At 40.6% G+C, this 13,145-nt stretch overlaps 2 protein-coding genes across 4 annotated transcripts in view; one reads left to right on the forward strand and one right to left on the reverse strand.

Moving 5' to 3' along the window:
- ANKRD45 (ankyrin repeat domain 45) overlaps positions 1–13,145 on the forward strand; it is a 55,957-nt gene that overhangs the window by 20,574 nt on the left and 22,238 nt on the right. For all 3 annotated transcript variants that reach the window (XM_060088571.1, XM_060088570.1, XM_060088569.1), the window contains exons 4-5: positions 11,760–11,854; positions 12,894–13,032. In XM_060088571.1, coding sequence (XP_059944554.1) covers positions 11,760–11,854; positions 12,894–13,032 — 234 coding nt within the window. The remainder of the gene's footprint in view (positions 1–11,759; positions 11,855–12,893; positions 13,033–13,145) is intronic.
- On the reverse strand, positions 358–1,791 carry TEX50 (testis expressed 50). Its single transcript, XM_060088568.1, is given in 3 exon segments — positions 358–468; positions 470–559; positions 1,468–1,791. Coding segments are annotated over 3 exon segments (525 nt in total).

Consider the following 13,145-nt stretch of genomic DNA (forward strand, 5'->3'; position numbering starts at 1 on the left):
TGAGAAAAATCACAAATATTATTTAAATCAGAGATTTACTGAAACACTAAATGAAGATTCTGTTCTACAGATTGCTTAATGATTAGTAATCTAATGCACTGAAAAGGACAAAGCATTTAAACATGAAGCAGTGATCGTATACAGTCTTTCCCCAGTGCTTTTAATGAGTATGGAGCCATTTTAGCTGAATAGAAATCACTGTTCAATCCAGACTTTGTTGGAAAGTTTCAGTAAAGAATGTGGCAAAAAATTTACAAAGGATCCCAAAGAACCATTTTTGTCCTTACATGAGTTCTCACAATAGATTTCTTGTGTAGTCTTCATAATGGACTGAGCTACATTTGCATATGGATATGTCTAGTATCTTCTGGCTCCTTCTCCTTCACTCTTCTTCCCCTTTAGTTTTTGGTGCTTGACTTTCTTAGCTGGAGGATGATGGGACACTTGATTCAGGTACTTGGTGATAATGCATTGATGTTGTGGCCGCCAGTCTGCAGTTATAGATGGGCTGGCTTTCTAGATCATTACCAGCTGTATCTAAGGAGGCTTGTTTCTTCAGCTAAAAGGAGAAAAAAAAATATTAGAGATTTTTTTATTACTGTAGTTCAAATTAAATTTGTTTTCTGGATATATACACTTAAACTCCAAATACCACATGTTACTTGTTTATGCAAAGAAAAAGTTACTGTAGATGAAAGGTATAAATGCAGAAGAAATGCTCTTTTTTATATGCCCTTGGGTAAGGTTATAGCGATCATTATCACCATTGGCAAACATTTCATAAGTACTTTCTGTGATTAGAGCATTCTGCTGGGAGAAATTATTTGAATATTAGTAAAATATTTTCCTTTAGTAAACAACCTTAAGGTATAATGTGATAAATCGTAGTCATTTTATAAATATCTAATTGTTGTGAAGGTCATTGAGCTTTTAAGATTGCCTCAAAATATGGTGTCACTGGCAAAGTGGGAAATTAGTTTGAGTGCTATTTTCCAGAAAGTTATACTGAAATTAGAAATTAGTTTACAGTCTATTAAAAAAATACATGCCGACTTTTGTATCCTTAGCTTTCTTAGATCGGGAAGGGATCTAACAAGGTGTCGTTCCATATCCTTAATTTTATGGATGAGGCAGCTGAGAAAGATACAGTGACTTACCTAAGGGCTCAGACAGATACCTTCACTTCCTATGCATTCTACTCATTGTAGCTCACTACTTTCTTGGTGTGTTTCATAACTTGAAATAATCTATCTAAAATTAATAGGTTATTTTAAGGACCTTCTAACTGAGTACACCTTTGCTGAACACCCGACATATGCAAGAAACTACATGCTGGGGATGAATGGTGGAAATTGGGGAGATTATGAAGAAGAATAAGACATGGTTCTTTCTCTCAAAGAAGATGATAATCTTTCTTTTAAACTCTTTGATATTCTATAACTATTATTATTTGCATCACTAATTCACCTTTTTTTGGTGTTTCTTCCATTTCACCCACAGGTAATGAGCAGAGAAAACAGACAGGATTAAAAAGAGAGCTTGTACTAAAATATAAATAAGATGTAAACAACTCTGAAATATATCCATACTAGCAAAATTGTAGCATAGTTTGTCCAGAGGGTAAGGTAGACAGTGAGATGGAGAGGGCTTAACTTTCAAATAATGCATTTCTTCTGGAAAAATTTCCCATCCAACCTTTCTCCAGGTAGTACCATCACAAATGCAGAAGATCTCCCTGAAGAAGCAGAGAAACAACAGAGGAAAAATCAGGAATAGTCCTTGAGAAGGCATCTTTCTTTCTCAAATGGAAAAAGCATTTATTGTCAAAAATTGGTTAGAGACAGAGAAGAAATGCCCTGAGTATTAGTTAACATGGTGTTCCAGTCAAAGCACTGAAGATACTTTTCCTATTCAGCCAAATATACACTGATGATCACTGTAACATCATCAGTCATAGTCATTCAGGGATAAATTCAGTGATGTCATAAAGAACCACACTGGGGGCTTCCCTGGTTGAGAGTCCGCCTGCCAGGGGACAGCGGACATGGGTTTCTGCCTTGGTCCGGGAAGATCCCACATGCTGTGGAGCGGCTGGGCCCGTGAGCCATGGCCGCTGAGCCTGCGCATCCGGAGCCTGTGCTTAGCAACGGGAGAGGCCACAACAGTGAGAGGCTCGCATACCGCAAAAAAAAAAAAAAAAAAAAAAAAGAACCACACTGGACTGAAAAGGTGTTGCCTAGCCAATCACCTTGGATTTCTTAGGAACACTTTTTCTTGTTTTTCTCCAGAATAGTTTGAGCCTCTTCAGTTTTCTGAAAAACAAATGCTTTACTAACATTTTGCTAGCTAATAAATTTAAATTGTAATTATATTAATAGAATTTCATGGAAACAACTTACCTATATCCTTTCCAACCCCCCCTTTTTTTTACATCTTTATTGGAGTATAATTGCTTTACAATGGTGTGTTAGTTTCTGCTGTATAACAAAGTGAATCAGCTATATGTATACATATATCCTCCCAAATCCCCTCCCTCTGCGTCTCCCTCCCACCCTCCCTATCCCCACTCCTCTAGGTGGTCACAAAGCATGGAGCTGATCTCCCTGTGCTATGTGGCTGCTTCCCACTAGCTATCTGTTTTACATTTGGTAATGTATATATGTCCATGCCACTCTCTCACTTCGTCCCAGCTTACCTTTCCCCTCCCAGTGTCCTCAAGTTCATTCTCTATGTCTGTGTCTTTATTCCTGTCCTACTCCTAGGTTCTTCAGCACCATTTTTTTTTTAAGATTCCATATATATGTGTTAGCATACAGTATTTGTTTTTCTCTTTCTGACTTACTTCACTCTGCATGATAGACTCTAGGTCCATCCACCTCACCACAGATAACTCAATTTCGCTTCTTTTTATGGCTGAGCAAAATTCCATTGTGTATATGTGCCACATCTTCCTTATCCATTCATCTGTTGATGGACACTTAGGTTGCTTCCATGTCCTGGCTATTGTAAATAGCTCTGCAATGAACATTGTGGTGCATGACTCTTTGAATTGTGATTTTCTCAGGGTATATGCCCAATAGTGGGATTGCTGGGTCATATGGTAGTTCCATTTTTAGTTTTTTAAGGAACCTCCATACTGTTCTCCATAGTGGCTGTATCAATTTACATTCCCACCAACAGTGCAAGAGGGTTCCCTTTTATCCACACCCTCTCCAGCATTTATTGTTTGTAGATTTTTTTTTCTTTTGCGGTACGCAGGCCTCTCACTGTTGTCTCTCCCGTTGAGGAGCACAGGCTCCAGACGTGCAGGCTCAGTGGCCATGGCTCACAGGCGTAGCCGTTCCGCAGCATGTGGGATCTTCCCAGACTGGGGCATGAACCTGTGTCCCCTGCATTGGCAGGCAGACTCTCAACCACTGTGCCACCAGGGAAGCCCAATTGTTTGTAAATTTTTTGATGATGGCCATTGTGACTGGTATGAGATGATACCTCATTGTAGGTTTGATTTGCATTTCTCTAATGATTACTGATGTTGAGCATCTTTTCATGTGTTTGTTAGCAATCTGTATATCTTCTTTGGAGAAATGTCTATTTAGGTCTTATGCCCATTTTTGGATTGGGTTGTTTGTTTTTTGATATTGAGCTGCATGAGCTGCTTGTATATTTTGGAGACTAATCCTTTGTCAGTTGCTTCGTTTGCAAATATTTTCTCCCATTCTGAGGGTTGTCTTTTCATCTTGTTTATGGTTTCCTTTGCTGTGCAAAAGCTTTTAAGTTTCATTAGGTCCATTTGTTTATTTTTGTTTTTATTTCCATTTCTCTAGGAGGTAGGCCAAAAAAGATCTGTGATTTTTGTCATAGAGTGTTCTGCCTATGTTTTCCTCTAAGAGTTTTATAGTCTTGTGGCCTTACATTTAGGTCTTTAATCCATGTTTAGTTTATTTTTGTGTATGGTGTTAGGGAGTGTTCTAATTTCATTCCTTTACATGTAGCTGTCCAGTTTTCCCAGCACCACTTATTGAAGAGGCTGTCTTTTCTCCATTGTGTATTCTTGCCTCCTTTACAAGATAAGGTGACCATATGTGCGTAGGTTTATCTCTGGGCTTTCTATGCTGTTCCATTGATCTATATTTCTGTTTTTGTGCCAGTACTATACTGTCTTGATTACTGTTGCTTTGTAGTATAGTCTGAAGTCAAGGAGCCTGATTCCTCCAGCTCCGTTTTTCTTTATCAAGATTGCTTGGACTATTCAGGATCTTTTGTGTTTCCTTACAAATTGTGAAATTTTTGGTTCTAGTTCTGTGAAAAATGCCACTGGTAGTTTGATAGGGATTGCATTGAATCTGTAGATTGCTTTGGGTAGTATAGTCATCTTCCCATCCAAGAACATGGTATATCTCTCCACCTGTTTGTATCATCTTTAATTTCTTTCATCAGTGTCTTATAGTTTTCTGCATACAGGTCTTTTGTCTCCTTGGGTAGGTTTATTCCTAGGTATTTTATTCTTTTTGTTGCAATGGTAAATGGGAGTGTTACCTTAATTTCTCTTTCAGATTTTTCATCATTAGTGTATAGGACTACAAGAGATTTCTGTGCATTAATTTTGTATCCTGCTACTTTACCAAATTCATTGATTAGCCCTAGTAGTTTTCTGGTAGCATCTTTAGGATTCTCTATGTATAGTATCATGTTATCTGAAAACAGTGACAGTTTTATTTCTTTTTTTCTGATTTGGATTCCTTTTATTTCTTTTTCTTTTCTGATTGCTGTGGCTAAAACTTCCAAAACTGTGTTGAATAATAGTGGTGAGAGTGGGCAACCTTGTCTTGTTCCTGAACTTAGTGGAAATGCTTTCAGTTTTTTACCATTGAGAACAATGTTGGCTGTGGGTGTGTCATATATGGCCTTTATTATGTTTAGGTAAGTTCCCTCTATGCCTACTGGAGGGTTTTTATCATAAATGGGTATTGAATTTCGTCAAAAGCTTTTTCTGCATCTATTGAGATTATCATATGGTTTTTCTCCTTCCATTTGTTAATGTGGTGTATCACATTGATTGATTTGCATATGTTAAAGAATCCTTGCATTCCTGGGATAAACCCCACTTGATCATGGTGTCTGATCCTTTTAATGTTCTTTTGGACTCTGTTTGCTAGTATTTTGTTGAGGATTTTTGCATCTATGTTCATCAGTGAAATTGGCCTATATTTTTCTTTCTTTGTAACATCTTTGTCTGGTTTTGGTATCAGGGTGATGGTGGCCTCATAGAATGAGTTTGGGAGTGTTCCTCCCTTTGCTATATTTTGGAAGAGTTTGAGAAGGATAGGTGTTAGCTCTTCTCTAAATTTTTGATAGAATTCGCCTGTGAAGCCATCTGGTCCTGGGCTTTTGTTTGTTGGAAGATATTTAATCACAGTTTCAATTTCATTACTTGTGATCAGTCTGTTTTTATTTTCTTTTTCTTCCTGGTTAAGTTTCAGAAGGTTATGCTTTTCTAAGAATGTGTCCATTTCTTCCAGGTGTCCATTTTATTGGCATATAGCTGCTGGTAGTAATCTCTCATGATCCTTTGTATTTCTGCAGGGTTAGTTTTTACTTCTTATTTTAAAAAATTTATTTATTGTATTTATTTTATTTTTGGCTGCATTGGGTCTTCATTGGTGCTCACAGGCTTTTCTCTGGTTGCGGCGAGTGGGGGCTACTCTTCGTTGTGGTGCGCAGGCTTCTCATTGTGGTGGCTTCTCTTGTTGGGAGCACGGGCTCTAGGTGCGTGGGCTCAGTAGTTGTGGCTCACGGCCTCTAGAGTGTAGGCTCCGCGGCATGTGGGATCTTCCCGGAGCAGGGCTCGAACCCGTGTGTCCTGCATTAGCAGGGGGATTCTTAACCACTGTGCCGCCAGGGAAGCCCCTGTTACTTGTTTTTCATTTCTAATTCTATTGATTTGTGTCTTTTCCCTTTTCTTCTTGATGAGTCTGGCTACCAGTTTATCAATTTTGTTTATCTTCTCAAAGAACCAGCTTTTAGTTTTATTGATCTTTGCTATTGTGTCCTTCACTTATTTTTTTATTTATTTCTGATCTGATTTTTATCATTATTTTCCTTCTGCTAACTTTGGGTTTTTTTTATTCTTCTTTCTGTAATTGCTTTAGGTGTAAGTTTAGGTTGTTTATTTGAGATTTTTCTTGTTTCTTGAGATAGGATTGTATTGCTATAAACTCCCCTCTTAGAACTGCTTTTGCTGTATCCCATAGGTTTTGGGTGGTCATGTTTTCATTGTCGTTTGTTTCTAGGTATTTTTTGATTTCCTCTTTGATTTCTTCAGTGATCTCTTGGTTATTTAGTAGTGTGTATTGGGGTGTCTGTGAACTTATTATGCTTTTAGGCAGCCTCTCTGCTAATGGGTGGGGTTGTGTTCCTGTTTTGCTAGTTGTTTGGCATGGGGTGTCCAGCAGTGGAGCTTGCTGGTCGCTGAGCGGAGCTGGGTCTTAGCGTTGAGACAGAGATCTCTGGGAGAGCTCTCACCGATTGATAGTATGTGAGGCCGGGAGGTCTGTGGTGGCCCAATGTCCTGAACTTGGCTCTCCCATCTCAGAGGCTCAGGCATGACACCCGGCCAGAGCACCAAGACCCTGTTAGCCACATGCTCAGAAGAAAAGGGAGAAAAAAAAGAAAGAAAAATAAAATAAAATAAAGTTATTAAAATTAAGAAATTAAAAAACTAATAAAAAAAAAGGAAGAGAGCAACCAAACCAGTAAACAAATCCACCAATGATAACAAGTGCTGAAAACTATACTAAGATAAACATAAAAATCAGAAACTAGTCTGTTGCATACAGCAAACCCCAAGTCTACAGTTGCTCCCAAAGTTCACGGCTTCAATTTTGGGACAATTTGTTGTATATTCAGGTAATCCACAGATGCAGGGTACATCAAGTTGATTGTGGAGATTTAATGCACTGCTCCTGAGGCTGCTGGGAGAGATTTCCCTTTCTCTTCTTTGTTCACACAGCTCCTGGGGTTCACCTTTGGATTTGGCCCCGCCTCTGTGTGTAGGTCGCCTGAGGGCGTCTGTTCATTGCCCAGACAGGAGGGGGTTAAAGGAGCAGCCGATTAGGGGGCTCTGGCTCACTCAGGCTGGGGAGAGCGAGGGGTACAGTAGTTATAATTCGAATGCGGGGTGAGCCTGTGGCAGAGGCTGGCGTGACGTTGCACCAGCCTGAGGCGTGCCGTGCATTCTCCCGGGGAAGTTGTCCCTGATCCCAGGACCCTGGCAGTGGTGGGCTGCAAGGCTCTTGGGAGCGCAGGTGGGGATAGTGACCTGTGCTTGCACACGGGATTCTTGGTGGCTGCAGTAGCATCTTTAGCATTTCATGCACATCTCAGGTGTCTGCACTGATAGCCGCAGCTTGCGCCCATCTCTGGAGCTCGTTTAGGTAGTGTTCTGAATCTCCTCTCCTCGTGCACCCTGAAGCAATGGTCTCTTGACTCTTAGGCAGGTCCAGACTTTCTCACGGACTCCCTCTCGGCTAGTCGTGGTGCACTAGCCTCCTTCAGGCTGTGTTCACGCAACCAACCCCAGTCCTCTCCCTGGGATCCGACCTCCGAAGCCTGAGCCTCAGCTCCCAGCACCCACCAGTCCCAGCCGGCAGGTGAGCAGACAAGCCTCTCAGGCTGGTGAGTGCTAGTTGGCAGCGATCCTTTGTGCGGGAATCTCTCCGCTTTGCCCTCTGCACCCCTGTTGCTGTGCTCTTCTCCGTGGCTCCGAAGCTTACCACACACCCACCCCCCGTCTCCACCAGTGAAGGGGCTTCCTAGTGTGTGGAAACCTTTCCTCCTTCACAGCTCCCTCCCAGAGGTGCAGGTCCCGTCCCTATTCTTTTGTCTCTGTTTCTTCTTTTTTCTTTTGCCCTACCCAGGTACGTGGGGAGTTTCTTGCCTTTTGGGAGGTCTGAGGTCTTCTGCCAGCGTTCAGTAGGTGTTCTGTAGGAGCTGTTCCACTTCTAGATGTATTTTTGATGTATTTGTGGGGAGGAAGGTGATCTCCATGTCTTACTCCTCTGCCATCTTGAAGATCCTCCCCAACCCTTTTGAAGTATGGTACTTTCACATCTACTTACAAAGTAGCTATAGCTGTATCATTTCATACAACCTAGGATCTGCTTCTGTTTTTTTCATTCTGGAATATCCTTCCCTTCAAATAGTCAAGCAAATACTCAGTCCCTCCCCCTTTTGACCTGTGTCTTTTTGGTGGCAGTGTGGTACTATCAGGTAGTGGGTGAGGGGAGGGGAATTTGGTGTGGTAAGTGAAAAAGAGATGGTGAGGTTGCATGGTATATGATAAGAAGGTGACACAGACTCTGCCTTTAAGGAACCTACAGTCTAGAGGTAGAAGCAAAAAACAGGATAACAAAAAATTACAAGACAGATTAAACTCAGAGCTAAATCAGATTATAATCATGTCACAGTTGATAGAACCATGAGATCTACCTGAGGGAATTAGGAGTTTAGCAAAAGTGCATTTTAAAGTAAGCTTTGAAGAATGAGTAGAATTTTGGTGGGTGGCAATGCAGAGAGGGCATTTTAGGTTGAGGAAACATAATAAGCAAAGAAATTCTGTGTAAACCTTTAGACAACCATTTATAAATATTTATTGAGCACCTCCTATGTGCTAAATACTGCTCTAGGAGCTGAGAATACATACACAACTAGGCATAAAACAATCTTTATGTTTATGGAGTTTACTTTGTAGTAGGGAGACAGAAAATAAAATTATCTAAATCTATGTATCTATGCAGTGTTATGGAGAAAAATAGAGTGGTAACGGGGTTTTGAAGTTGCCAGGAAGTGAATGAGTGAGAGTGTGTTATTTTATAGAGGGCAATCAGGAGAGGCTTCTCTGTTAAGGTGATGCTCGAGCAGAGACCTGAGGAACTGAAGGAGTGAGCCTGGGAGCAGAGGGAACAGTGGGTAAATAATGGACAGGGTCTCTGGATGAATGTTGCAAGGGATGAAGCTGGAAAGATAGTTTGTGGCTAGATAGATCTTGGAAGGCCCCGCATTTTATTCAGTAGTCAATAGGGAGTCATTTACAGAGTTTTGAGGAGAGGAGTGACATAATAATAAACTTATTGAGTGCTTTACTGTGTGACAGGCACTGTGTCAAGACATCTGCATGCATTATACTATAATACATTGTGTTTAATTCTTACAACAACCCTATGAGGATGGTACTATAATACTTCCATTTTCTAGATGGAGAAACTGAAGTTAGTGGGGTTAAGATATTGCTATGGTCTGAAAGTTTGTGTTCCCCCAAATTCATATGTTGAAATCCTAATACCCAATGTGATGGTATTAGGAAGTGGGGCCTTTGGGAGATGCTTAGGACATGAAGGTGGAGCCCTCATGAATGGGATTAGTGTTCTTAATAAAAGAGTCCCCACAGAGTCCCCTAGCCCCATCCACTATGTGAGGGCACAGTGAGAAGGTGCTGGCAATAAAGGAAGAGGGTTTTCACTAGACTGCAACCATGTTGACAGCTTGATCTTGGACTTCCCAGCCTCCAGAACTGTGAAAAATAGGTTTCTGTTGTTTATAAACGACATAGTCTGTGGTATTTTGCAGCCTGGATGCAGTAAGACAGGTATGGTGGCATTAAGAGGATGCTTGCAGTAAGCTCCTTTCTCTACCAAGCCACCCAAAATAAATATATGCTGTTAGTAAAATCAGTGTGCTTACTATATAAATGCAGTTCTATGACAAGTCCCTTAGTCCCCTCTTCCAGCTAATTCCTCTGCTAAACTTCATCCTGTATTGAAATTCTGGAGCCACTACTGACTCCAGGTCACCCAGCTAGTGGAGCCAAAACCTAAACCTTGGATTCCAGTTTAGGGAATTAATTCTGCTTGCAACATGAATTGTGGGTTTGAAGCTGTGACTGACAAAACTGTTCAGCTGCAAAAACATTCTGTCTTTCATGAAAAAGGAAGGATGACTCAGGCTGGAGATGCAGGCCAAGAGGATGGAGCCTTACACCACAGATGATTATCCCCAGGCTTTGATACCTAATAGAATTTGCCCTGTGGGATTTCAAAATGACTTGGGAGTGTGGTGACTCCTTTTTTCCTCTAATTTCTCACTTTTTGAATGGCATTATCTATAACTGTTGCTCTGTGCCTGTCCCACCATTGTATTTTGGGAGCAGAGAACTTTGTTTTCTAGTTTCACAGGTCTACAGATGGAGAGGAATTTTACCCCAGGATAGATGGATCATACTAATGTCTCATGCATACCTTGTTTAGATGATGAGATGAGACTTTTGAGCTGATGATATTTTAGATGAGCATTTAGACATGAGTTGATGTTGTAATGGGTTGAAACTTTTGGATGTTGGCATGGGGTAAATGTATTTTGCATGTGGGATAGGTAGGAGTTTGGGGAGGTCAGAGGGCCGAATGTGGTAGGCTGAAAAATGTCTGCCAAAGATATCTAGGTTCTAATCCCTGGAACCTGTGAATGTTACCTCATATGGGATTTTGCAGATCCTTAAATTAAGGATCTTCAGATGGGGAGATTATCCTGGATTATCCAGGTGGGACCTAAATGTAATTACAAGTGTCCTTATTATAAGTGAGAGGCAGGAGATTTGACACAGAAGAGGAGAAGGTGATTTTTTTTTTTTTTTTTTTTTGCTGTACGCGGGCCTCTCACCGTCGTGGCCTCTTCCACTGCGGAGCACAGGCTCCAGACGTGCAGGGTCAGCGGCCATGGCTCACGGGCCTAGCCGCTCCGTGGCATGTGGGATCCTCCCGGACTGGGGCACGAACCCGTGTCCCCTGCATCGGCAGGTGGACTCAACCACTGCATCACCAAGGAAGCCCAGGAGAAGGTGATTTGATGATGGAACTAGACATTGGAGTGGTGTAGTTTGATTGAAGATGGAGGAAGGAGCCACAGCCAAGGGGTACAGTCTGCCACTAGAGGTTGAAAACAGCAAGAAAATAGATTCTCCCTTCAGAGCCCCCAGAAAGAATCTCCCCTGCCAACACAATCAGCTAAACTGATTTCAGGCTTTTCGCCTCTAGAATTGTAAGAGGATAAACTATAAACTTGTGTTGCTTTAAGCCACCAAATTTATGACAATTTGTTATAGCAGCCACAGGAAACGAATACACCAATTGTTAAATTAATTTGAAGCTAATCTACCATTTACTATATTCAGTTCTGTCTAGAAATATGGTAAATCTTCCCATTTATTTGAGTCTTTTATTTCTCTCAAAGTGTTGTAATTTTGTTTAAACAGGTCTTGCAAATTTTGCGACGGGTGCTATAGAGAATGGAATTATTTTAAACACTTTTTTTTTTTTTTAAAGAGGGAAGCTATTTGAATTTATTTTGAAGGATAAAGAAGGGTAAAGCAAGGGACAGTTTTTCTCTTGGAAATGTTTTTTGTTCCTTTCCCCAGAGTAGATATTTTGATAGACTATAGTCTCTTTGGTATTGGGTATCACATTTTATATTTATTTGCTCTTTAAAAATTTTAGTGCGATTCTAGGAATACAGTGAGTGCCCCAAAGTACTGTGCTAGTTGAATGTTATCCTTTTGAAGTTCCCCAAGGAAAACAACTGCAACAAATCTCCTATACAATCTTTATAAAGCTCTGGAGATATAAATGTACATTACAAGCATGTAATGTTTGTAATGCATATTTTTTGGTCTTTGTCTTATTATTATGCATTTTACTGTTCTATTCTTTCAGATGCAAGGCTGGCGCTGAAAAAATATATTGCAAAGGTCTCTGCAATTGTTACAGATACAACAAAGGGACCAGGGAAGCTTTTTAAGGAAGACAAGGTACTGCATTGTGATTATAGTTTGCTCTGAAGTCTTCTGAGATTTTTGCCTTGTATCTTTAATTTCTACACTAATGCACTAGAGGTAGGTAGCGGTCCTCACTGCTCACTTCTCCCTCCCTTCCTTCATTTTTTCCTTTCTTTTTTTTTTTTTTTTTTTTTTTTGCGGTACACGGGCCTCTCACTGTTGTGGCCTCTCCCGTTGCGGAGCACAGGCTCCGGACACGCAGGCTCAGCGGCCATGGCTCACGGACCTAGCCGCTCCGCGGCATGTGGGATCTTCCCAGACCGGGGCACAAACACGTGTCCCCTGCATCGGCAGGCGGACTCTCAACCACTGCGCCACCAGGGAAGCCCTTTTTTTTTTTTTTTTTTTTTGCGTATACATTTATTCATGTCTCTTTATTATTATAAACCATAGACTAATGAACATCTTAAATCAGATATCAGCAGTTTGCTGCTCATGTGCAAAGAGATGGTTTTGCAGTGCAAATTGAGAGGTTTTCAGTGAGGTGGAGCTCTTTTTGCACTTCTTGCACTTTCTTCTCCTGTGAACCACCTGAGAAGGAATAAAATATCCTCGGCATTGTCCGTTGAGTTGCATGCAGCTCGTACCATCCACCCATTTTTTTCCAACCTTTGCAAACACTTTTCTTTATCACAGTCTCATTGAAAATGAAGAATTAGGGAGGAGGTGTAGACGGGCCCAAGGCTCCATGACTCTAGATTTTGAGTTTCTTTATACGCACTTTCCACTAACGTTAGAGCTGCACTGTCAGATATAGTAGCCCCTAGCCATATGAGATTATTTAAATTAGAATTAATTAAAATTAAATAAAATTTAAAATTCAGTTCCTCAGCCACTTTTCTAGTGCTCATTGGCTATGTATGTCTAATGGTGACTGTATTGGACAACGCAGATACAGAACATTTCCATCATCACAAAAAGTTCTGGTGCACAGTGCTGGTTTAGAGATACTATATAGAGTTTTATTTTTAAATAAACAAGTGGAAAGTAAATTCTTTGTTTCTGTCTCTAGAATACCATCCTCAATGCATGCCGTATAAAAAATGAATGGCTGGAAACACATTTAGAAGCTTCCATTAATGAGCTTTTTGAGCAGAAACAGCAATTGGAAGATATTGTGACTCCTATCTTCACAAAAATGGCTACACCACGTAAGTTTTGGATAAAAATTGTTTGAATGTCAGAAAAGATGAAAATTAGGTTCAATGTTGTTATTTCTGAGATAATCTGATTTCAACAATCTTCATTAAGTAGCCATTAACCT

This window comes from Mesoplodon densirostris, chromosome 2 (assembly GCF_025265405.1).
Source record: "Mesoplodon densirostris isolate mMesDen1 chromosome 2, mMesDen1 primary haplotype, whole genome shotgun sequence".
Classification (NCBI taxonomy): domain Eukaryota; kingdom Metazoa; phylum Chordata; class Mammalia; order Artiodactyla; family Ziphiidae; genus Mesoplodon; species Mesoplodon densirostris.